Genomic DNA, 26,071 nt, shown 5'->3' on the forward strand with positions numbered 1-26,071 from the left:
TACATTTCCCAACATCCTTTCAGCTGCCCTGTAATACGGCGTGTCGTAAAACTTAAAAGGAAAACGGTGATGGACTCCGCCGGAGACGCCTGACAGTTTTTGTCTTCATTTATAATTGTTGTCTGAAATGTTCATCTAGCGACGCAGTGCTTCGGTTCACCGGACCAGTGAAAATGGAGGCTATGGAAGATGACAGTTTGGACGTAAAAGACGACCATAACCACAACTACCGCGCGAGCGGCAGTAATAAAGTCCGCACGTATCTTAGCAGCCAGCTGTCGGAGATATCGACGGTCCCGCAGCCCGTCTGTGCGACGGTGCCGGTTGGAGAAGCGGGTACTCGACAAGGGAAACTGTGGTCCGGTGCAACCGGCGGGTCAAAGTTCATGGACTCGGATACAGGCAGCGAGAGCAGCGAAGTCAGCGAGACTGACAGCACCGCTCCGGGAGCTGCTTCCGAGGGAAAATTCGCCCTCGACTCGACTTCCAAGTTCCGTAAGTTCACTCGAAGCAGGGCCCGAGAGCTCACGGTCTCACCGCAGCTCGGCCTCCGATTATGTTAGTAATGTATGTGGAGAGTGATGCTTTTGGCTTCTGTTCGGTCTGACATGAAGGCTTAATTCAGCTCCCCTCTCTTCACACAGTTCTGAATGCAATGGCAGTGGAGGACTACCGGAAAAACCACTGGCCAAACCTGGAAAAGGCAGTTGACCGTCTGCTGATTCAGAATCCCACAGACCACATCTCTGTTTCTTATGCACAGATATACAGGTGAGACAGCACAAGTAAAGGGATGTTGAATAAACACCCCTCTGAACTAGACACCTCCAGATTATGATTTCTGTTGCCATAAGAAGCGCCATATATATATTACCATGTGATTAACTGAGAATTTTAATATAACCTCAAATGCCTGTCTTTTGTTTTCCTAGTTATGTCTACAAGTGTGTTTGTCAGCAGCACTCTGAGCTGCTCTACAATGATCTGACATCAAAAATAACAGGTCACCTGCAGCAGGTTTCCGCCCATCTACAAGTAAGCAAACCCAAATGCAAGATGTAATCGTACAGCACATGCAGAAACTAAAAAACTAACTCTTTTTGCAATGTTTTGCAGGCTAGCCCACTCGAGAACTTCATTGAAAATTTCAACATTGCACTGACACAATATATAGCTTCTCTTCAGTGTATAGTCCCCGTCTTTATGTACTTGGTAGGTACCACTTATCAGCTTTTTTTCCCCCCCTTTTTAATCAAATATTTGGCAAATCCCATGCAGGGGAGTGTAGTTTTGTGTTAGTTTGTTACTTAAATTTATGTTTGCACACGCTTCTCTTTTCAGAACAAGTTCTACATTGAGTCCAAACTGAACCGAGACCTCAGAGAGGATCTGATGAAGCTGTTCTCTGATCACGTCGCAGAAAAACACGTGAACACACTGATGCGTGAGTGTACCGCTTCATCTCATGCGCTTTGCTCTGATTAATCACGATGTGATGCAAAGTCACAAAAAGGGGAAATTAAATAAATAAAAATCCTCCCTGTGGTCAAGTCAGTTGACACCATCTTGTCCATTGTGCTCGTTCTTTTCAGCTCTGCTCATTAAAGCTCGGTCCATGCCCTTTGAAGTGCAACCCTCAACAATGGCTAGTGTGGTTAAGGGCCTCTACAGCCTCCAACCAGGTGATTTTAGATAAATTATTTATCTCACACTCCTCTTATTTGAGCAGATTTTTTTTTTTTAATTAATTAATTAATTTTTGATTTTGGTTTCCTCTCTCAGAGTGGGCCCAGCTCGCCCCAGATCTCTTCTCCGGGTTTATCCCCCAGATTAACCCTCCTGCTGTGGAGTCTCTGCTGCAAGACTACGCTGCTCATGACCAGAAACTACAGATGGAGCTCTCCATGAATGGATTCCCACGGTCAGTTTTCCAGAGTCTTTAGCATCAAATGAAGACTGAGTCACATCTGCTTTAACTTGGGTCTTGTGCTTGTTTTCCAGAGGTGACCAGTCTCGCAAACGGGCCAGCGAGGACTCGTGATGGCCGGCGTCACTGGATTTGCTGCAGAACTAATACTGTGCCTCTTAAGTCTTTATCACAAGTTGTCTCCCTGGACTAGGTACAACGCTAACAGTGCGTCATCCCTTTTTAACTCGAGGTCACGAAACACTGTGAATAACAAAGACAGCATGATGGGTTGTTGAGCAGAAGGATTTAAAAAAAGGAAAAAGTGGCTCACAGACTTCCATTTTGGTGCTTTCCTTCTGATTTCTTCATCTTCCGCTCATCTGAAGAGTGCCTTCACGGTGTCCGTCTGACTGAATATCATGATGAAGCTGACGATCCATTCCTAACCTTTAACATGGAAGTGTCTTGTGTTGTCTTTGATATACGGGGCTAATTAAGACTCTATTGCTGCTGCTAATAATATTGTTTGTGTGTTAATATCATAAATCCCTTGGTGTCGCCCACATATTGTGTATCTCAGTGGCTACAGTCAACACAAATGAGTGTGGAAAGAAGTGGGAGCTAGGTCACTCAGCTTAGCTATGACTCTCTTCTTCCTGTTGCTTAAAATGTCTTATCATGCTCAGTCATCCAGGTAAGTAATTCCCAAAAAGTTGATTCTGTTCATCTGGATGTAGCGTTTTCAGTGGGAGAAACATTTTCGTCACTTATCCCAAGTGACTTCTTCAGTCTCAGCTGAGTGCAGGTTTCCCCAACCAAAGACCATGGTTTTTGATCGGTGGTTGTTGGTCAGCTGAGACTGAAGAAGTCACCGATTGACGAAAATGTTTCTCCCACTGAAAACGCTACATCCAGATGAACAGAATCAACTTTTTGGGGTTATTGCTGTTGCCTTTACTGTTTGGGTAAGCCAGGTTGTATTTTCCAGTTTTGCCAAAGAGGATAACTGTTCTTTTGTTTTTTCTTTAAACACAATGTGTTGGGTTCCAGTTTATGTTCTCAATGTTGTATGCTGTCTGAGTCACTGAGCCATTTAATTTTATTCTTTACTAATAAGTTAAAGCTTTGGTTCACCCACTGGTTTACCCTCAAGTCATTCTGCCTTTAATGACAACTTGTTTGTTTAAGCCTTGCGCGTAGGAGGAGGAGGTTGCCGTATACAGGAAGTAACACTGAGTGCCATACAGTTAAAAGGACCACATAATACCATTTGAGGATTTCCTGATTTTATTTTATTTTTACATTTTTATTTATTTTATGTAACCTCACCTTGCCTAAATTTCCCCCTAAATTGCCACCTCCATATTTGTATTCTTGGACCCAACCAGAGTGGCTCTGCATGATTTCCCATCCAAAATAATCCCTGTTTATCTTATACTGAGCCTCAGTGCCGCCTGAAGCAGGTTGTTTTTGGGCTCGCTTTCTTTTGATTGGCTGCCGCCGCATGAACAAAAGGTTTGAACAGCAAGTAGGAGGGGCTTCAGTCACAGGCCTGCATAGCTGAATGACCGTATTACGGATATCTGCTTAGAGTGACATCATAGAGAGCCGGGAAAAAAAAAACTGTCTCAAATTAAGTGTTTAAAGCAGTTTGATACCTCAGCCTCGCAGTGGTTACCCGTATGTTCACTGCACTCATGATTTGAAACTCTGATGATGTTTAGTTTGAGCAGTCACCACTGGAACAGGATAATGGGTCCACTTTAACAAAGCAAATGATATGCAAATGTGGTTTTGTGCCAGAGCACATGCTCTTCATGTTGTAAATAGTTTTTGCCTCTGCATACCGGTATGTGTACACTAGCTTTTGTCACAGGTGCGTTTTTTGTTAAACAAGTCACTCGAATAAATGTTTGATACAAGTTCCTACACTGTTTTAAGTGTAATTAGATGCTCAGGCTTGCTTTTTGTTTCTATCTCGCGTTACTTCAAATGAACTAATCACAGGATTTCATTATTCTAGCTTTTACAACTGGGTCCTGTCATCAAGCGGGGTTGTAATACAGCTAATGAAGTCAAGAGGAATCTAAATCATTAGGGATGCTGAACACTAGCTGTACTAGATTACATGTCTCACCTTTTAATTTTACATGATGCAAAATTAATTCATGTTTAAACCCACTGTGAATGGCTCAAATACTGTTTCAGCAATCTGTTTTTATCTCAAAATCAATAAAATCCTTGAGTCTTAGTATTTGTAACACTAATGACAGACGCTTACTGTTGTCGTTTCTTTATCTAATGCAAATTCTGTTTGGAAATTGATTTTTATCTGCTCATCTGCAGGGTTCACACGAGTGTGTCAGTGTGTGTGTGAGAGTGAGAAAGGTTCGCCAAGGGGCTTCTAATTCTGCAGTACGGAGGTCTGCGATGAACCACAGGAGGAGGAATCCCTACAGCACAGCTCCCCATGACCAATAAGGAGGGACACCACCCAGCCACATGGGCAAGGCCTCCCCCAAAATAACCTGCCACTATTGCACTGACAAATGTTGCTACTTTTACTGGTGACAGGTTACCGTAGCTGCCCGGCTCCACATTTTCCTGTAAACTTCAAGGTTAATTCTCAGCAAGAAAAGAGGGAAGGCCGAGCAGCTGCCGGTGTCTGAGATTTTCCTGGGTGGCAGGAGCCTGAAGACTGGAATCGGCCCCCTTTCAGCACAGGTGCACTCTGAGGATTTACTAGTCCTTCCACAGGGGCCAGCTGGGTTTATTCTGAAGGTAAAAACACACCAGCCCCTAATTTAATTGTTCATGCATCTCGTTGACGTCTGTTGGCATCAGCCTCAGATGCTGAGTATAGCCTCAGAAACACTGACACTGAGCCTCAGACAAGCTTTAACCTGTTTCTGTTTGGACCATACGTTCCTGTTTAATTCAATGAGCTTAACCTGTGTGGACTGTTGTGTTTAGTCAAGGGGTCTGTTCATGTGTGTCATCTCACTCAGCAGTGCCACACTTATGATAATTATAGTAGTGTTTGTGTAACTTGATTAATGATCAAACTTATGATAGCAAGAGCCCACAGGTGCATTGCTGCTGCTTTTCTTTTCTTTTTTTCCTTTTTGTTGATTTCCCTTCAGTAAACTGACCCCTCGCTATTATTAGATATGACTTGGTAGGCTTGGAGCCTGTTTGCAAAGGATAAATGTACACAACAGCTGCAGCTTCAGGTCTGTTGGAAGGGCATCGCTGTCTCTCCTAATTGCACTGATTTGAGTGTCAGTGGCATATGTGTACCCTATCTCATGTCTGCATTCAATAACTTGCTCATGCATGGTGTCAGAAAGCGCTGCAAAATCTAAACCTCATAAAAATGTTGATCTGAGGTGGTCAGGGGGGTAAAAAAGCCTGCCTGTGTCTCTCAGATCTGGTGACAGCACATGAACCTGATACCCTGTCGAGGCTGAATTTAGGCTAAAATAAAAAGCTATTTTTATTACATATCTCTGCTTTTAACCCCGGGCTCTGCATTCATGTTCTGACTGCGTGCCAAATATTTCACAAGGGATTGTTCAAACAAAACTGCAGTAGCGAGAGTTATAGCTCAGATACTTATCACTGTATAGTTTTTACTGACTCCTTAACACACGACGCAGACAGAAAGCATTGAAACAAGACATCAGCTTCTGAACATAAAGATCTGATAAACCTGTCAGAGACCTAAAGAACCATGAATGATTTCTCAGATTTACTGTTTACTCGCTGGGAATCCAGTTAGTTTCTTGATAAACTGTTAACTCAGTGTCATTAATTAGTGGAAATAGTGATAGCTATTGAATTTTCTATCTAACAAAAGTCAAAAGAGAAACAGTTAATTTTCATGTTTTGGCATCTTTTGATTGAGATAGAATAAAATAAAACTGTAAATCAAGGATATACATGTCATATATACTGTTTATTAAACATGGCCAAAGTTACTGAAATAAGTAATCATGAGTCCAAACACTCAAGCTTCCAATTGCTTTAAAAGCATTCAGTTTCAGATAGTGGCCAGAGTGCCTGAGATAACCATAAGAATATACTCCTCTCTGACGTCATACTGAGTCACTTGTAGAAAAACAGAGGGTGATGAGGGGCAGCGAATCAGAAAGTTGGATTAAATAAAGAAGGACGGGAGTGAAAATGCCTTGTTTCAAACAGAAGGTGAATTGAGGCTATACCGAGGCGTCTTATAAGATCAATGACATGTGAAAAATCCCAAGCTACTCCATTAGTGTCCAAGAATTAAAATATGGAGGAAATGAGCCACTATACTATGTTTGTCGCAGATTTTAATCAGGACTGGATTTGTTTGTACGTAAGGAGTTATTCTGATAACTGAGCGCTGATTGTCAAGCTGCAACTTTTCTAAATGCTTGAAGTCAGCAAATTTATGTTTTGCATTAGTTTGTCCTCAGGAGTTAGATTTCCATCCACAGCTGTTTAAATATTTTCAATCTCAGATCACACAGGATGCGTGATCACACCACTGACTGCATTAAGATAGAAGCTGATCACGTCAAAATGTATTTGTTTGTGACATTTCACTCTGCTGACATTCACTGATTTACATTCATGTGGATCAGCTACACACAAGTGTGCAGGGTGTCTCGTTTCTTTCACGTTTGTTAATGACTTATTTAAGAGGGGGGGCAGGAAATTATTCTATAAACCTGCAGAGGATCACATTAAGCCCGAAAGCCTACATGAATGTTTTTATTTTCATACTTTTTAAATTAAATCTTGTGTTTATTTTAGCAACATGCAAGAGAACAGCATTGACCAGCCACCGTCGCTGTCTCAGCTGTTAAGGGAGAGTTACCTGGCAGAAGCCACAGCCCAGCAGCGCCACAGCGAGATGAGCCGCTCAGACGCTTCGTCCTCTCGCATTCAGATCTACGGGTCACTCAAAGGCAAGGCGGAGGACACTATTGGCCACAGTGACCCCCAGTTTCCAGACCTTTCAGCCTTCCTCAGCCAGGAGGAACTGGATAAGAGCGTGAACCTGGCCCGCCAGGCCATCGGACACGAGCCGCGTGAGGAGAGGGCAGAGGTCAAAGCCTCTGTCACGCCATCTACCCCGTCCAGAATCTCCTCACCCTCAGTTTCTTCATCCACACCCAGTTCTGTTCCCATCTCTAACCCCTCTAATGCTCCTTCTGCTTCCTCCTCAACTGTGCCCCTCACTCAGCCGGAAACTTTCACATCTGACAGAAAGATGCACAAAGCATCCACACGGCAGGACAATGTGATCAGGAGCAGCAGGGACTTTGGTGAAGGATTCCAAGACTATAACAGGTCAGCAAGAAATGCCCCTTACGGTGTGGAGACCCAGTCCAAGAAGGAGTTCCTCAATAAGGCAGCTGACTTCATTGAGGAGCTGTCCTCTCTGTTCAAGGCCAACAGCTCCAAACGGATACGCCCGAGAGCCTGCAAAGCCCACAGGAGCAGGATCCCAAACAAGAGCCAGAACGATGGGACAACTTATCCCCTCGTCGCTGACAACCGGGAGCGCGCAGTCATGTCCATGGAGGTGGAGAAGGAGACACCCAGCCCTCCCGTTACACACCAACCAGTTGCCCAGCTGGGTTCTGAGACAGGACATGTGGAGTTTCAGGACTGCTCGATTACTGAGGAGCACCAGTGTGACTCTGTGCTCCAGGAGGCGGAGGAAGAGCCTCAAAGCTTTGCCTTAACAGAAACTCCATATCCAGCAGAGCCTGTGTGTGAACCGCCTCACTTCATCCAGAAACTGAAAAGCAGGGAGGTTTCTGAGGGCACCAAGGTCCGGTTGGACTGCATTGTTAGAGGACTCCCTCTGCCTGAAGTCCGGTAAGATCATAAGTCATCATTAAGTTATTCTTTGTTTTGCAGGACACAATATCTGTTTCAGACTCTACACATTTTTTTCAAATGCAGTGTTTGTAAAAGCTCAATGTGCTGTTGGTTTTCCTCAACAGAAGCATCCCAGTGGACTTTTAGCAGCACACACAAGGGTCTAATTCAGCTGAATGATTTTGTTTGAGTAGTGAGTACATAGCATGAGAACACAAGGGATACAATGTTACTTTGTACTTCTTATTCTTCACTACTGTTCAGCAGCAAATATCAAACTTTCTATTCCACTACATTTATTTTGCAGCATTAGGTTAGTGATTTTGCATTTGGTACATAAAAATATATCTTAAGCTTTTACTGCACAATATAATGATTTTTAAAAATGTAACCATGTTTAAGTATTGCAACAGACATTTATTACAAAGGTAAAAGTTTGAGGGGGGGGGGGTTCTGCGGCCCTAATCCTCTTCAGCTAGCCTTCATTTATATGGAGAAAAGCTACTTTCGGCTGTTCCTTCTCCACAAGGGGTCATCATGGTGAAGGAAATACACTTTAATATGTTATTTTTTAAATATATATATTTTATTTGGTAGATAAAATAATGAATTAATGGTATGCCCATGCTTTTTAAACACTGCACACAGTTATACATATGCATACTAGAGTCCAGCACCTGATAATATTAACATTTCATACATGTATTGGCACCTATGTATGTAACAATGAAATGTCCTGATCAGCATGTATAACTCTGTATTCTTTGCTGATCAAATGCAAAAGATGAAAACTGTCTTTTCTGATGTGATTTATATATTTATTTTAAAAGACATATTTTGGTTACCTGTCGTCAGAGCCCGTCTCTAAATTACAAAGTCATTTAGGTTGTAACTCTGGATGAATGACGCAGAGGTTTATTCGGAGATGCAGACAGAAGTGACATGTGATGACGGCCGACAGCTGATTCTGAACCATACGAGTGAGCGTTTGTGTCGATTTATGTGTCGTCAGGGGAGTAAATGATAACCGCACGAGGCATTCTCCTTTTAAGATGAGCAGTCATACAAATTATAAATCATTAAAAACTACACTGAAAATAAAAAGGCTAGAATTTAAGAACAATTTACACCTTTTACCACATTCAGTTAAAGGCCTCCTGTAACAAAAGTTTAGACATTTTTAAAGAGGCGTCATAATAATAATTGCCACATGGTGTTTTCATGGCTGTTTTGTTTGATCTGTTTTATGTGAATCGTATGTGAGCAGCTTTAACCCGCTGAGGTGTCTGACTATAGGGGGCATGGGCTTGTTAGCCCCGCTGCACATTGTTGAGCCACTACCTTATACTTGTCCAGGGAGAATGTAGCTCTCAGCCATTTTTAGACTGGGCTGGCAATGTGAGCTGCAGTCGTGTCTGATAATGGAACTGAGCTCTTGACAGAAGTGTGAAGACTTTGGTAAGATGATTTACAGTTTCTCCCGAGTGGATATTTTTATATGTTTTGTTGTGTGTGCCCCAATGTCTCACAGATGTACATTTCTGAAGATCTGAGGTGTGTTTTAACAGTTTCTACTTACAAGTCTACTTTCTGTGTTAACACAGAGCTCATTTAATTAAGTGTGTTTTTGTCTGACGTAGCTGTTACCGTGTCTGAATTAAATGAGTCAAAACGGAGTTGTGAGGCTTATATTTTCCATCTGTTTTCAGTGGTGTGCTCTCTCTGATATGTCAGGTTGTAGCATTGTGTGCATCCCAAGTCTATGTTTAGCTTTGTGCGTATGTGGTTACGTCAGCCAGTCAGAGACCCCGGGGTTCATGAGGGAATCTCCTCTCTCGTTCTGATCTTCAGAGGGAAAATATCCCAGACAGGTGCAGAAAGCAAGGGTCTTTGGCCCACAGACAAGCCACCTCCTCTGCCACTCATGCTTTCAATTTAGACTCTTACTCACTGAGAGTGACAAAGCTCTGCTCAGACAGGACACAGGCAGTACACATTCCAGCCCGTCCTGCATTCGAGAATCAGGAACATCCCTTTAGCGCTGGTTTGTGTTTTCGCCCTCTGGAAATCTTCAGCTACAGCGGCGGGGGACATCAGAGCCTGCATACTGAACAGAAAAAGCGAAGCAGATGATCCATAATCTCAGCGTAATCGCTATGATATGAATTAGGACTATGTGGTGACGCGTTTCCAGAGAGCAACACATCAGCTCCCCATTCCTCTTTGTTTATTGGCTCGATTTTATAAAGCATCAGTGCCTCATCTCCTCAAAATAGATGTACGCTGACACAGAGGCTGCTGCATATGTTGCTGGCCAGCAGGGGAAGAAGTTAGAGGAAGAAGTTATTATAGTTTTACAATGACAAAAAAATAGACTGTTGCCAAGTACAGCTCCTGTCTACTCGTGCTCTAAGAAGGCTGTGCAGTACTAGTTGTGCTGGAAGGGTTTTCTGCCATTTTTTTTAAGTTTTACATTTGTTAAAATACATTTTTTTTGCTATTAATAACATAACATTTTAAACTGCAGTACTGATGATTGGCTTTAGGACTCAGACCTGCTGTAAGCTCCCTTGCATCTAAACACCCCTCTCATCAAGTCATAAACAAATTTTTAAAAAAAAATCATATTTGGTTGCGTTTCATTATTTTAACTCGTTGATGTTAAAGTAAATGATGCTAACTGATTTGTGCTCCTTGTCATGACAACATCAGCAGTGAATAGAAACAGCGTTTGAAGTGGCACAGCAAGCTGCTGCTTCTTCTCTTACAGGGAAAAGGATAGGGCATGCTCGTCAAAACATTTCCCTCCAGGCCTGCACAACTCTGCTGAATGCTACCGAGCCAGAAACACAACTAGGGAAGTGGGAAAGAGGCCAGGCTGGTAGAAACAGTGTCAGCAGGTTAATAAAAAAGAAATCAAACTAAACTGGGTTTAAAACAAAAATGAACATGACTATAATGGAAACAGAGGTTTTTACTTCTACTAGAAAAAAAATCAAGTTAAAGAAAAATCTGAATAAACAGAGAAACGCACCAAATTTAAAGCTCGCTGGGATTGTCCTGTAATGATTGGCTTTGTTGGCAAAAAAGAAACAAAAGAAAACTGTCACGGAGATGGAAGAAACTCACCGCTGATCAGTTTACCTTGTTTGTCTTCGATAGGTGGTTCTGTGAGGGAAAGGAGCTGGAGAACAGCCCTGACATTCAAATCATCACCAGTGGTGAGCAGCACTCTCTGATTATTGCAGAGGCATTCGAGGAGGATACCGGGCGCTACTCGTGCTTTGCGTCTAACTGCTACGGTACCGACTCCACGTCAGCTGAGATCTACGTAGAAGGTGATCGCTTCTTTCCTCCTTTTTGACACCTTAATATACCGCACTTCAACTTCTTTATTGATACACACCTTCCTGTTCAATGTCACAGGTGCCTCATCTTCCGATTCTGATGTGGAACCGCACTTTGAACATGTAGCCCAGTGAGTTCCTGCCCCGTTGTCGTTATCGTCACCCACCAACAAGAGTTATCAACACTAAACGAAACAAACACTTCTTTCTTTTGTGATTTTTAAAGGCTGCAGAGAAACCAACCAAAGTCATCCCCATCTTTACCGTCATCTGTAAATGAAACCTTCCCTCCAGAGGAGGAGGAGAGCGTGTCATCCCAGCCTGCAGCGGCCCCCGAGGAACAACCAGAGGAGCAGCTCTCGCCTCCAGTGGCTGCTCAAACAGCATCTGAACCTCTTCTACCAATCCGGACATCTGCTGCTATACTTCCAGTCTCAGAGTTATCAGAAGAATCTGTGGCATCAGCAGCACATCCTGCTCAGGAGGAAACATCTGTGCTGTCTGTGCAGGTGTTTCCTGTTTCAACAGGTGATTCAGAACTTAGAGAAGCCCAAGGGGCGTCAGCATCTGTCCCAGTCATATCTACTCCACAGCTGCAACACACGGCTTCAACAACAGCTACGTCACAGCCTTTAACCTCTGTAGTGCCTGTCCTGTCACCTCCAGCACAAACACCCCAGGCTGAGGTAGAATACCTCAAAGGTTTTCCTTTCACTACATATTCTTTATTTTAGTTTAAGTTTATATAATTTGATCCATCCACCCCTTTTTTTGGACTTTTTTTTCATCTTCAGAGTCCAACTCCCAACCACAGCTCTCCACAAGGATTAAACGGGCAACCCATTATGGCTGCCCCTGTCTTCACGAAGGTAACTTTTCTCTCAGAACGAGGCTGCTCTGTACAATACTGCTTGTTAAGTGATTTAACTTGAAACTGGTTTTGTCCCATCAGAGCCTACAGGACCTCATTGCATCAGAAGGCCAGCTGGTGGTGCTAGAGTGTCGTGTGAAAGGGGTGCCATCACCTCGAGTGGACTGGTACAGAGAAGGAAAAATCATGGAGGACTCGCCTGATTTCAGGATCCTGCAGAAAAGTAAGTTCTTTGCAAAAATCTCAAGTTTCTCCATATTTCTTTAGATTTTTCTGGGAAAATGGGAAATGGATACAGTGATTTACTGAAACATGCAAATATATATGGAAACGAACTATGTAAAGAAAAACAGAGGGGTCACTTTTTGTTCTGCTCTGTGTCAAGATGATCCCACAATATTGATTTTGAGGCACTGGGGAGGCCGATCCATGACTGATTTTCTAGCCAGGTGTGTTTTTACTACATTGGCAGTGTGTTTAGGATTTTTGTCATGCTGAGAAATGAAGCCCATCAGAGGATTTCCAGAAGATTGCAGGGTGCATCAGGCTCTGTCGGTGCTTTTTAGCATTTGTAGTTTCATCAGTTTTGACAGGCTCTCCAACACCACTGACTGAGATACAGCTGCAAACTATGACAGAGCCTTGGTCGTGTTTTACAGATGGCTGTAGACAATCACTCTTGTACTTCAAGATGTCCTCCACATAATTTGGCAAAGATTTGACTTTCAAATTTGAATCCATCACTCCATAATACCCGTTGTCACAAATTTTCACACCAGTTCTTGTGTAATCTGGCATACCTCAGCCTGTTTCCCTTCCTTGAAAATGGATTCTTGATAATAGATGGATCAAGAGCCAAATGTATTTCTCAGGTCTTTGCTGGACTTTCTGACTTTCCCATCCCATTCAGGAGCTTTACATAGTTGTTTTTTTTTTTTTTTAAATTCTTTTATCCTCTACATGTCTAGGTTCCTCAAATTTTCAAGAACGTAATGCATACAATGCCAAGTCATTTCAAGTTTTCGACTTCTAGCTCTTTGGAAATCACTTTGTTGGTTTTAAAATTGATTACTTGCTAAGTTACATGTGGACACAAAACTGGTTCATCCCTCGAGTTAGCTACCTTTTTATGCTTGAATGATTCATAGGTCAGCGTTAAACGACTTTACAAACCTAAAAAACTGTTTTGACTTCTTCTGAAAACAGTCAGGTACAAGGACTGAACTGAAAATGAATGAATACGTAGCCAATGTCCAAAGAAAAAAATGAAATACCTTCAGAAAGCCTGGAGAAGTATTGCTTAAGATTACTTACAAGAATATTACAAGAATGTCTGCCTCTTTAGAAACAAAATATAAAGAAATGAGGGGTGAGTCAAGACATTTGCACAGTACTGTATTAAAAAATTGTCCAAGGGTTAATTTCATAAGCTCCAGGGCCTAAATCTTTATATTGCATTAACAGATTTTAAAGCTCAGATTGTGTATACGTGTATGCATCTCTGCATGTGGAATTCACCAAAATGAGTATTTAAATATTTTGGAAATGATTGCTAATAATGAGTCTCCAAAAAATTCATTAACAATAACATGAGCTTCTCCCCCCTGGTTTCATAATGATTTTGATACTTGCTTCTATTTCAGAGCCCAGATCTCCAGCTGATTCAGGTACATATTTCATTCAGTCTGTCAAAAATACAAGTGTTGACTGCACCATAGCAGCTGCCTGCCTGTATACGATGCTGCAGTGTGTACATATTCCTCTGTTGAAGTGTTTATAGTCCTTGGCTCAAGCTCCTGCTCTTCCCCTGTACATAAGCCAGGGCTGCTTTTCCTTGAATCTGGACCATATAAGGTAGCCTCCCATCCTGTGTCAAATCACCGTTGCAGATCACTTCAAACAGCCTTAGCTGCACGTAGATTCTCACTGCTGAAACAAGAGTCATGTATCTTTCTTTTCTGCACTTAAACACTTTGAGAAATCGCTGGGGTGCAGCTATAGAATATCCGACTTGATTGCATGCCACGTTTTTTCTCTTTACCTCTAGAGGAAATATGCACTTTGGTCATTGCTGAGGTCTTTCCTGAAGATTCAGGGGTGTTCACATGTACAGCAAACAACAAGTATGGAACCGTGTCTAGCAGTGCTGCACTCAGGGTCAAAGGTAACACCTCTCTTTTGGTTTTAAAAGTCAACAGCTTTCACATTTCTATCCTTATTGAAATTTCTGTATGTGTGTTGCTGGTTCTCCTCAGGCAATGGCAGCAACAGCAACCATGTGAGGTCTTCAAGCAGTTTAATAGTGGAGCCAAGTCAAGTTCAAGAACTTTCCCCATCAGCTCCTGCTGTAAAACCTCAACCAGAGGTTGTTATAACCAGCAGCATTAAGCCGCACTCCAGCACCATTCGTCTTGACCCACTCGTCTCTAGCACCTTACGCCTGGACCCCTTAAACACTAGCAGCCTTCGTCTAGACCCTCACAACTCTAGCATGTTGCGTCCAGACCCCCTCCGCACCAGCCTGCCCAATCTGGAGCCCTCCAGCCTGAGCAGCAGCTCCTGCTTGAACTCTCACAGCACCAGCACCCCAAATTTAGATCCTCTCTCACACAAGGAACTTCTAGGATCCAGTGGAGCACATGGTGCCAGAAAAATTTTCTCATATCCGAAATCCTTTACTTCTCCATCTGCAGCTGAGACTTCAGCACAGCAGGAGTTGTCCAGATCTTCAGCAACATCTCCTGACATCAGTTCCAAAGTTAAGGGGACCCCAGCCCATCAGAACGGGAGCCCTGTTGTGGTTCCCTTACCTGATCCTCCACCCAACTCCTGCCTAAAGACAGGCAACCTTACAAACCACAAAGACTCACGAACCAACTCCAGAGCAGGCCGACGTGTGCACTTCAAACTGCCTGAGGATGACGAGGGTGAACAAAGTGACACATCTAGTCCCTTTGATGAAGACATCACTGAGGCATCACTCAGCAAAGAACCACCACCAGTGCTGGCTAAGCCTAAACTGTGAGTAGAGCAAAAAGAAAGCAACAACACGTTGCTGAATTTTGAAAAAGTGCATTGTTGGCAACAGTACAACATGATGAAAAAAAACATGCGCTCAGATGGAGATTTTGTTCATTATTTACCCAAATTCGGTCAAACTTTGTGTTGAAGTGTGTTTGATGGGCTGTATTATGAAATGAAGAGGTGGGTGGTTCCTCCTCCACTCGCTCAGATAGCAGCTCTAATCCTTTCAGTTCATAAATGAATGCATTCGGACTTCAAATGTGGACCTTCAGACTTTCTAAGACAAAGGATGGCGTTTTCTATTTGTAAGTTTGCTTCTGTGCATTTATGTTGATCGGTTACTTCTAATAATGCTGTAAATCACATCCTGTTCTATGATTTAGCTTATCTTTTTCTTCACAGGCTAAAACACAGATAAACATGACAAATAATTTATTGTGAGCCAATTTGCAATCATGCAAGGGTAAAAAAAAAGCAAAAAATTTGGTTTCAACGAAAACCCAAGGGAACCAAAACCCCGGCCGGGGTGGTTAAGGGCCGCCTGTTGGTAGTCCATAAAAGGGCAGAGTATTCTGCTGGTTGCTGGATGCACTGAGCCTCTCTCGTCTTCACCATGTATAGTTTTGGTTCTTTGATTTTGTGTCTGTTTGATCAACAGGGACCCAGCTCAGCTCCAGATCCTGCACAACCAGGTCCTCATGGAGCAGCAGCAGGAGACTGAACCAGAAACGCAAACCCCCATCCAGCCTCAGTCTCACCCACCGTACCAGACCCAAATCCAGCCCGGAATCCAGACCTCCCCTGAAGCTCCACTGTGGTCTCCAAGAATACCGCACGTGCCGCCTTTACATACTGCATCAGCCCTTCAGCAAACCCCCCACTCCGCACCTCCAGTGACCACCACCCCACATGCGCCAGGATCAACGTCTGCTGCAGCACTCAACACCACCTTTTCACCTTTTCTTAACACTTCCCAAGCTTCCCTTTTGAGCTCTCCTTCTTCACTTCCTCAGCATATGAAATCCTCACTGGTGACCTCCCCTCCACCTGCCCCACAGCTAAACCCCGCCCCTTCTCTCAGTACAGCACCTGTAACCCAGATGAACACCATCCATGCCTCCCATATTAACCTGTCCCCTGCATCTTTTGCCAAAACTGCACCCACAGCCCAGTTTTACTCTCCGCCTGCACCAAAGCTCAACACGGTTTCTACAGATTCGACCCCGGCCTTGCAGCAGATCACGTCCCCCGCTCCTCTTCTAAGAAGCACCCACGCCTCCCTCATGAATCTCACACCTACCTCACACTCCTTCAACTACATCCGACCTAAAGAGTTTGTAACCGCTCAGACCCTCTCACCGGTCAGGAGTCCTTCCCCAACAGAGTCACCAGTACCACTATTACACGAGCTGGCTGCTGAGCTCAACTCCTCCACGGCTAGCTCCCCTACTCTCCTCCCACCCATCTCCCCACCACCCAGGATTTTCCCCACAAGGGTGCTCAAGTCTCCCACCAGCCCACCGTCTCTCGTATCCTCGCCTACACCGGGGTCAGTGCATAGCTTGTTCGTCCTAAGAGCCCAGTCACCCCCTCAGGCTTCTTCTCCCACCTCCAGCAGCTCCACCCCGAGTCCCATCCAAAACCCCGTCGCCTTCCTCAGCTCCGTCCTGCCATCCCTGACCCCGAGCCAGCCCACCAACTCAATGGGCCTGCCCAAGGGAGCTCCGTTAGGGTATGCCGTGTCTGACAAACGACTGCTAATGCAAATGTGACTGTCACACGTTCTGCCATGTGTTCTGTTTTTTGCCCTCTGTTTACTCAGGCTTCAAAAGAAGGCACTGAAGATCCGCCCTCCGTCAGCTGAAGCCATCCGCGAGAGCAGAGAAATTATCCTCCTCGACATCGAGAAGAAGCTTCGAGTTAAAGACGACACTCCACATTTTGTACATCAGCAGGTACTAGGTGGTCTCTGTGGCTTGACTGCCTATTTTGTACTGATGAAGTGGTGAAGAAAATAGAACGGCGCATCAACAAAAAGATTTTTCTTAGCCCAACGGGCGAATCCGGTGGTTTCTCTCGCCTCCACTGGATCCCTGCTCATCGGTTTAAAATATTAGTATGTGATCAATAATTGCAATAGAGTTTTTAATACTTTTAAAGATCATATTTTATCGAGTATTAACCAGTGACTGTGCTGCATTCTCACATCTTGTTGATGGAGACATTTATACAAAACCTCATTTCCAAAAAAACAACAATTGTGATGCAGCGTAAAATGCAAATGTAGCTAATCCGCTGATCATTAAACCCTTTATTTAAGACGACACATCAAATGTTTAAACTTTCAAATGCTGTTATACATCGTCCCTTTTTAAATGAAATAAAGGGTTTACATGATTTTTGAAGGATTACATTGTGTTTTTATTGCACAGCATTCCAGTGTTTTTGGAAATGATGAATACAGAGCAGTGCAATCATTGCCTCCCCCAGTCATTAACTGTCATTCATCTTCTGGTGTCAGTGTAGCCTAACAACCTCTGCATGCTAATAATAACAGCTTGTGCGTTATTCCATCACTCTGTGTTTGTATGTAGGGTTTGTGTGTCTTTGGTGTTCTTCATCCATCCCTGTCCTTTCATAGAAGCTGAGTAATGAGGGGAAAACAGCGAGCAGGCCCCTTGGACCAAACACTGCCGCTACTGTCATTAACTATGATGAGGTACACGGACCCGACCCAAGCACTGCTTTGCTCGAGGCTGTATGGGTTATACTTCTGTTTCAGACACAACTTAGGATACTGTCATCTACAGGAGTGCACATAAGTGGTCCGCAGATGTCAAAATAAAAGACGCGCTCCAGATAAGAAGTTGCAACGCGCGTTTGCGTACATAAGATTTTCTGAAGGAGGACAGACATTTGTTTAGAACTCTTAAAGATGTCAAAGAAGCAAGCTCCTTCAAGCAATTTTTTTTGGTTTTCCTCCACCTCCAAAGAAATGTCAGAAGGAGTCCGAACCACAAAAGAAGCACGTATTCTCAGACAAGTGGTTGCAGGAGGTGAGCTGGCTTCAAACGAATGATGAACGCACAGAGATTTGATGCAGAATATGCCGTGAAAATCCCACTCTAGCGGACAAAAACAGTGCCTTTTTATATGTATGCAAACGCGCGTTGCAACTTCTTATCTGGTGCGTGTCTTTTATTTTGACAGCGCATGCGCACCTGCGGCCCACTTATGTGCACCCCTGGTCATCTACTTATCTAGTTCCCTTAATATCTCTAATCCAGCATTCACGCTTATGTTAACTAATACAGAGCATAACCTGCACGAATGATGATGATGAGAATAATAATAATAATAATAATAATCCAATTAAAGGGGTTCAAATTCAAAAAAGATTCAAAATATTGTTTTCCTATATTGGAAAACTATATTTTGCAGCCTTTTCTTCATGAGTTAAAAAAATTCCTTCCTCTCAGTGTTTCCTCAGTAACACTTCTACTTTTAAAAACATACATATTACCATGAATTTTCACACACCTCATCTTCCTCTGTTCTCTGTTTTACCCTCAGTTTTTGTGATTAGGTTAGATAAGCCTTTTTATTTAGCTTACAGTAGGTGGGTTTTTTTGTTTTTTAACCTGATGCTCCCAGATGCTGCTGTGTGGTCTTTCAACAACTGGTTTAAAGTCTGCATCTTTTTTTATTATGAGGTTTGAGTTTTGAGATGCACGTTGTCTCATGTTGCCGATTACTCCAAACCTCTCTTATCTCCCTGAGTTGTGGTTTCTGTGTATCAGGTGTGCATGTTACTGTAGCCATTTATTGTCAGGCCAGTCTGTGTGAGCAAACGGGGGACACGGTCCATGCAGCAGTATGACTGTTGTAACTATATCTATGTCGTGCTTCTCCTCCACTAGGAGTATAAAGTGTCCAGTTTTGAGCAAAGGTTAATGAGCGAGATCGAGTTCCGCCTGGAGAGGACGCCGGTGGAGGAGTCAGACGACGAGGTGCAGCACGATGACGTTCCCACGGGAAAATGCATTGCACCCATATTTGATAAGAAACTAAAGAACTTCAGGGCTATGGAGGGAGTGCCTGTAACTTTCTCATGTAAAGTAGTGGGAATCCCGGCACCAAAGGTGAGAGGTCAACAGCTAGGCTACGCAAAAACATCTCTGACTTCGACCTCAGATTTTGTCATTCACACCTGTGGCTCTCATCAGGTTTACTGGTTTAAGGATGGCAAGCAGATCCTGAAGAAGAATGTCCATTGCAAGAAGATAAGAGAGGGGGACGGGACCTGTGCTTTACACATAGAATCCACGACCAGTGACGATGATGGAAACTACACCATCATGGTAGCCAATCCACAGGTGAAACTTCTGACTTATATCCTCTTCATGTTATCAGCACCTTGTTCTAGCTGCTCGAGCTGAGCTGTGATGTGATATTTCACTGATCACTAGGGGCGAATCAGCTGCTCAGGTCATTTAATAGTCCAAACGGGACCTCCCCGAAACCGAATGACACCCATTCATGCTCAGAGGTGAGTGTGCAGGGTCAACAGGCAAATATAGATTATCCTCTCTGATAGTAATATTGCTTTGGTAGCGCTTTATAACTGTAGATCTAAGTCATTCTGTTTAGCATTTGAAAGGAACATATAAACCTTTCAGAAATATTCCTATAAAAGTAAACGTAGTGTTATTGATATTCTGGGATCTATTCTTAGTGGCCATTTACAAAACCAAGTGGATTCATGTGTGTGTTTCCTATAACATGCTGTGATCGCCTCCACGTTTTCAGGGTGCGAAACCGCATACAGGAAGTTGAAGGTGAACAAAGTCAGGGGCGCTTTTTTCAACCTCACTTCCTCCAGGCTCCAGGGGACACGATGGCTCATGAGGGAAGACTGTGCAGACTAGACTGTAAGGTAGGCAGGAGGTCCCCGTGTGCCACTGAAGCCAGGAAGAATATTGCCTCCCCACACTGTAACACGTTTCTGTTCTCCAGGTGAGCGGCCTACCCAACCCTGAGCTCATGTGGCTGGTCAACGGGAGGCCCGTTTATCCAGACCTTTACCACAAGATGCTGGTGAGAGAGAACGGCGTCCATTCCCTGGTCATTGACCCTCTCACTCAGAAAGACGCCGGCACATACACCTGCATCGCAAGCAATAAAGCAGGGCAGAGCTCCTTTAGTCTGGAGCTGCAGGTTGTGGGTAAGGACCAAATACGATTGGGACTTTTGCTTTTTGACAATCCCAATGTGGACATTTCAATTATACATATTCGTTTTAGAAAAGGAAAGGAAGCACCCACCCCAGTTTGTGGAGAAGCTGCAGAACATGGGGATTCCTGAGGGAGCTCCAGTAAGGCTGGAATGTCGCGTTGTGGGTATGCCTCCTCCGGTCATCTTCTGGAAAAAAGACAACGAGACTATTCCCAGAACTAAAGACCGAATCAGGTTAGTAAGAACTCTGACTCCCTCAGACACGGTTTCAGAGCCGTGGCTTGATTAGAAATGAATTTAGAAGCCTGAGTGGTTAAATTTGGCAACTTTAATTCCAATGTTATACCCGCTTTCCTCTTCTCCTCCTCTCTTAATTTCTTGTCTGTATGTCCAATAAAAAGACACGGCCAAAATCCATATAACAAATTTTAAACTCTTTTGAAATTGAATCAAATTTCTCTATCATCTCTCTACCTCAGCATGACCCAGGACGCCACAGGATATGTGTGTCTCCTTATCCAGCCGACAACAAAAGACGATGCAGGCTGGTACACAGTGTCAGCAAAAAACGAGGCTGGAATCATTTCATGCACCTGCAGACTTGATATATATGGTAAATATTCTGTACAGCTGAGTAGCTATCACTTTTATTAAGAAATCCACGGCATTTTTGGGTACGTCACTCTGTGTAGTAATGCTAGCTACCACCTTTAGCACAGTGGCATCAGAGCATCCCCGCACCCATGAAGAAAACTCCACGAACAGGAAGTCGATACGCAGCTCTGACAGGCCAGGGGCTCGACATCAAGTCAGTGTTCCCCACGTCGGACACCAGCCCCATCCTGTTCGCCAGCTCCCCACCGGAGGCCACACTGGAGAGTGAAGAACTGTGAGAGCTGGCGCAGGGGGAGGGACCCTCCAAACAGATACTGCGACCTCTCTGAGGAGAGCGATTACCTGAGCAGATTTTGTGTGATGCATTTGAAGTGACGGATTCAGATTAGGACGGCAGAGATTTATTGTGTTAAAGATGCAGCACTGATAGCGGGGGTTTGTCACCATTCCTATTTACTCAAGTTATACAACGAGTGTTTCACCTACAGAAAAAAATAACAGATTTGCAAAGTCTTAGCATGAGCCATCAGTGGAGTTCAGTTTCATGCGTGAAGTTTTTGAATGAATCTGTTTATTGTCAACATCATACTTGGCTATGATGGCGAGGTTGCTGAAGATCTGTTCTTAATATTTTGTCCTCTACTAAAGAGTGGTCCTGGCACCATGTATTTGTACTGCAAATCACATATATACCTGTATTGGTAGCAATAGTTTCTTTAAGACTTTACATAGAAAGTAGCTTGTATGTTTTTATTTATAGTATATATTAGACGTTTGAATGTGCCATTTAGGTCGGTGTATCTAAATGGCTCTAGGAGGGTGGGGTGCTTCCTTCAGGTTCATCACATTTTGCATCACGTTTTTCATGTGCATGTTTGCCTACGGCTGATGAAGACTACGAAATAACTAAAGAAACACGCAGGCTCTTCTCATAGTCATTATACAGCCACGTTCAGCGCTCACCGGTGCCTTGATTTCAGGTGAGATAATCGATCTGCTTAAAAGCAAACTAAAGTTCAAGAAGTGTTTCCCAGAGGAATGAGTCTGAAAACGACTGAAAATGCGTCACTGACATATACAACAAAAGCAGCCATTACTACTGAGCATTCAAGTAAAAACAAGACTGCAGGCACACATTCAGCTAATGTAAAATTGCACATTGTAAAATAGTTTTCTCCTTCTCAGAATGAAGTTATATTTATTCAAATGGGTGACGTGTTTGCTTTGCTGGAACAGCTTCAACAGCACCTAAAAAACATCTTCTCCATTTCCTTCTCGGGTCTGTTTGATTACAGTTCATTTAAATATTTTCATCTAAGAGGGCTTTAAAATCCACTTTTATTTTTTTTTGCTTTCACGATTATGAGCCTGTTTTGACTCTGCTCTAATTGGAGTCCTATTAGCTTAAACTGATGCCAAATACAAGGCAAATGGGAAAGCTCAGAAGCCAATTAAGCATTGCTAATCAGTCCAATTATAGAGGATGAGAGTTCAAACAGGCATAAAATTATGTTCACCTTACGTGACCCAATTATACTCGCTGCCTCATCTGACCAGCTGCCAGGCCTACTTGTTAACTGGGTGCTGTGTGTGGGTGGGTGTTGTAAAGCAGTAAACAATCAAGTGTTTTGTGGGTTTTTTTGTTTGTTTTTTTTATTCTTAGATTTTTTTTTTAAGCTGCATTCGTTACACTTACAGCTCATTTCGTGTTGAATATTGCCGTGATGTTTTTTAAAATACGTTAAACCTGATAACTGTTACTGTCTCCATTGCACTGTAATATCAATGTGCCGAACACAGTTTTGTAAGTAACTGTCACAAAATACATTTGATAAGCGCTCACATGTGTTTGAGGAGAAGTTTAGCACACAAAGCATTTCCTCTGAAAGCAAGTGTAATCTTATTTAAGATGCTTGTTTAAGGTAAGGTGGATCCTGATGATAATGAGATTTATTAACTCAATGTAGATTAAACCTGGTCTTACACTTTCGCTTGCACTAAAGCATACGCTTTCTTCCCTAATCTCTATTTCTCCATGAGGAGATCTGGATTTTTGAGGGTGCATGATTCTCTCAGAGCAAACCAATCACTCCTCAGATGTGACATATGGCTTTTGACAGAGGGGCATGGCTGAGCCATCGGTGCTCCGACAAGCCAATCGTATGAGGGGTTGCAAAAAAAGAAAAGGGTGGAAGGCACGTAAGGGCAGGGCAACGTCGAGACGAGCCCCTCAGACAAGACAAGCAGCAGCTGGCAAACTGCATCAATCTGTAATCAATTAACCAACTGGTAGATGGGATTACATGCCTAACTGCACAGCTAACCAGTCCATCCCAAAATGACCAGACAGCATCAGCTTGTGTGCTTGACCCAATACCAGAGACGGGCATTATGCTCGGGCTCCGACAGTGATTAATCATTCATAACCTGCCTCTACACCCAAGCTTTGAGCCTGTCAATACACAGTGGCAGGAGCTGCATGTCCTTCCTGACAAAGAATGACAACAGGAAAGAAAACTCAACAAAACACAGCAGAAGCAGCAGTTAAAGAAAAAGAGTTATCATGTAAAAGAGCTGAATTGTAAACAAAAGTGAGTCCCTTTTTTTAAGAATACAATCTTATTATGTAAATTAGAGGTGTCAAACATAAGGCCCAGGGGCCAGAAGAAGCCCAGCAATGACTTCAATCAGGCCCTCTGGGCAACTTTGGAAATTGTGAAAGAGGGTGTAGATTTTTAACTTTTAACTGTATTTTCATGTTTTACTGCATTTCCTATTGATAAAGACCTCAACTGGTATTCAATAATGAACTGAAATAGTTAAGTAACAGAAAAGTTCCTGTTTTCTACTATGTACTGTAAAAATTTCTGTTTGTTAGTTGTTGTTTTTTCTCCATGGCAAAAAAAAAAAAGCAAAAAGCAAATAAATACAATACAAATGAGATCTTCTGTTGCACTTATTTTTCATATATTCAGACATATGAGTGATTAAATGTTTATTTAAATGTCTTTACACTGACCCACTCAAGATCACAGTGGGCTGTATGTGGCTCACAGTGTATTATACTGATGGATGATTAAAATCTGGAAGTTTAATATTTGATTCCATAAGTTTTAGCTGTACTTCATCTCAAAATAGTTACCTAGAAGTACATTAAAACATGTAAGTACAGTGCAAGTGTGTAAAAGTGATGAAAACACTGCTATTTTGAAGTCAAATGACATCTAAGGTGTTTCAGCAGAATAAGTCTGAGTGTCACTGGAACCTGCTGAATGACAGCGTGGGCAGATGGGAAGGACAGACAGACAAATTATTCTGTCTGTCTCATTTTCTCGGCCGACTAAACAGATCAATTATTTATATCGCATGCAGACGCAAGTACATAAAGAACATTAATGCATCCCATACACTCTCATTCATTACCACTGATAAAAAGCCTTAAAAGAGAATTATAAAAGTCTCCACATCTGAACATAAACTGCTGCCCCCGCCCCCCAAAAAAAAATCCTCCACCGGTGCAGTAATCTTTACACCATCTTGCTCCATATTGTTTGAAAGTCATAATCCCCTGATGTGCTGTTAATGTCCCTCAGGTTACAGGCCTCACTTACACTCGCGTTGCCTCGGGCTAATCTCAGATTATGGTTCTCGTCGCACAGAGGCAATTACATTTTAAGTGAAAGGCTTCCTCTCGATGGCTTATGTGACTTAATAATCGCTTTATAGCCAAGAGTCCATATTTAAGTTATATATAAATCGGATATGTTGTAAAGACTGAATCCTGACAGTTAAAGACAACAACGTAAAAGAAACGTTAGACCTGAAAAGACTCATTTATGTACAGATTGAAAACTTCCTTTCACGCCTTTAGAGGCTGAGACATAAACTGGATTTTTATAAAATTCCTTTTGTGTTGAAGTTTTAGCTTCTAATACAAGAAATCTATTTTTGCATTTAACTTAATTAGAAGTCCAGCATTTATAGTTTATTAGTAGGTTTTACATTAGAGCTTTAGCCTCTATTAGTTCGTTTGCATCCTCAGCACTGGTGAGTGGAGCTACCAGATGGTAGACTTTTGGTCTTTGTGACACATGGCTCCGAGTGAAGCCATGGCCAGATAGCCCAGCCCAAGATAATTGAAATTTCATTAAGGTTTTGTGTGTGTGTGTGTGCCTAGGAGTGGGTGTGGGTGTTTATGAGTCTCCATGGGTGTGTTTTTCTCTATGAGCAATATTGAGGGTGGGGGTAGGGCAGGGGCTCCACCTGCTGCCACCTGTTCGTCTGCTTTGTCTTATAAAAGCTGCCCCGATGTCTCCAGGATCACAGACACCTTGGATTCTTCAGACTGAGCACTCCTTGGAGTTGCAAATACTTGAGACCCCGCACACAGGGAAAGCCTTGGAAAAACAAATAAATCAAAGCTCAGAGAAGCACTGAATCTTGAAAGTAGGAACCTCTTTGATAAATCTGATTAGTTTGCGTCTTCAATCGAAAACCATGAAGGCCCGTCGACCCAGCTGCACCGACTCTGGATCCGAATCTTCAGAGCTGGACTCCAAGAGCCCGGAGAAGTACGAGACTGCTACGAGGCGCCGGATGGCTGCCAACGCCAGAGAGAGGAAGAGGATGCAGGGCTTGAACACAGCCTTTGATCGCTTACGTAAGGTGGTCCCACAGTGGGGCCAGGACAAGAAGCTGTCCAAGTATGAAACCCTGCAGATGGCCCTCAGCTACATCGTGGCCCTCAACCGGATCCTGACAGATGCCAGGAGGCACACTGGTTCTCACAGGCAGTGGCTGGACCTGCAGTTTGATTGCGTGCAGCCTGAAAACTACTCCTGCCTCATGAGGTACGACTCCGCTACCGGACAGGAGTACATCCACTCATCGCTCTCGTATCAGTTTGACGGGCACGAGGTGCACGCGTAAACTGCTCCATCGAGTAGATAATCAGTCATGTTGTTGGATGTGAATGACAATGTGAATCATTTTTCTCCAGTCTAGGAGACAGTAAATACATTTGTATTGCATTATTTTCATTTTGTATGACAATCAAAGAGTCTTCGGTTTCGGCTTGAAGCCTTTCATTTGTTTTTGCTAGGAAACCCAGCAATGTTGAGCAAGTTTTTGTTCAGAGTATAGCAATGAAACGACTGTAGTGTCATTGCAGACCGTTAGATTGTACTGAGGATA

The 26,071-nt window shown here is 43.2% G+C and overlaps 3 protein-coding genes across 4 annotated transcripts; all 3 read left to right on the forward strand.

Moving 5' to 3' along the window:
* The first annotated feature begins 34 nt into the window (after positions 1-34).
* cacul1 (CDK2 associated cullin domain 1) lies at positions 35-2,612 on the forward strand. The gene is made up of 8 exons (XM_005735033.1): positions 35-495; positions 645-771; positions 933-1,035; positions 1,117-1,212; positions 1,342-1,444; positions 1,593-1,682; positions 1,783-1,921; positions 2,002-2,612. Exons 1-8 carry the CDS (start codon positions 174-176, stop codon positions 2,039-2,041), a joined length of 1,020 nt encoding a protein of 339 aa, XP_005735090.1. The 5' UTR covers positions 35-173; the 3' UTR covers positions 2,042-2,612.
* A 1,694-nt stretch (positions 2,613-4,306) lies between these two features.
* On the forward strand, positions 4,307-23,800 carry mypn (myopalladin). Of its 2 annotated transcripts, XM_005735034.1 has the most exons (21): positions 4,308-4,690; positions 6,710-7,783; positions 10,949-11,124; positions 11,213-11,264; positions 11,360-11,819; positions 11,928-12,002; positions 12,086-12,227; positions 13,648-13,671; positions 14,052-14,168; positions 14,260-15,025; positions 15,687-16,760; positions 16,851-16,983; positions 17,670-17,747; positions 18,949-19,170; positions 19,255-19,404; positions 19,498-19,577; positions 19,838-19,964; positions 20,045-20,252; positions 20,332-20,497; positions 20,743-20,876; positions 20,978-23,800. In XM_005735034.1, the coding sequence occupies exons 2-21, from the start codon at positions 6,714-6,716 to the stop codon at positions 21,154-21,156; spliced, it is 5,433 nt and encodes a 1,810-aa protein (XP_005735091.1). In that variant the 5' UTR covers positions 4,308-4,690; positions 6,710-6,713; the 3' UTR covers positions 21,157-23,800. The 2 variants fall into 2 exon arrangements, with proteins under 2 accessions (XP_005735092.1, XP_005735091.1); XM_005735035.1 differs by lacking the exon at positions 17,670-17,747 and having other exon boundaries at positions 4,307-4,690.
* A 1,575-nt stretch (positions 23,801-25,375) lies between these two features.
* Positions 25,376-25,807, forward strand: atoh7 (atonal bHLH transcription factor 7). The gene has a single exon (XM_005735154.1). It carries the CDS (start codon positions 25,376-25,378, stop codon positions 25,805-25,807), a length of 432 nt encoding a protein of 143 aa, XP_005735211.1.
* The last annotated feature ends 264 nt before the right edge of the window (positions 25,808-26,071 follow it).

The sequence above is a fragment of the Pundamilia nyererei genome, unplaced genomic scaffold, assembly GCF_000239375.1.
Source record: "Pundamilia nyererei isolate P.nyererei 1_Seehausen unplaced genomic scaffold, PunNye1.0 scaffold00062, whole genome shotgun sequence".
NCBI lineage: Eukaryota > Metazoa > Chordata > Actinopteri > Cichliformes > Cichlidae > Pundamilia > Pundamilia nyererei.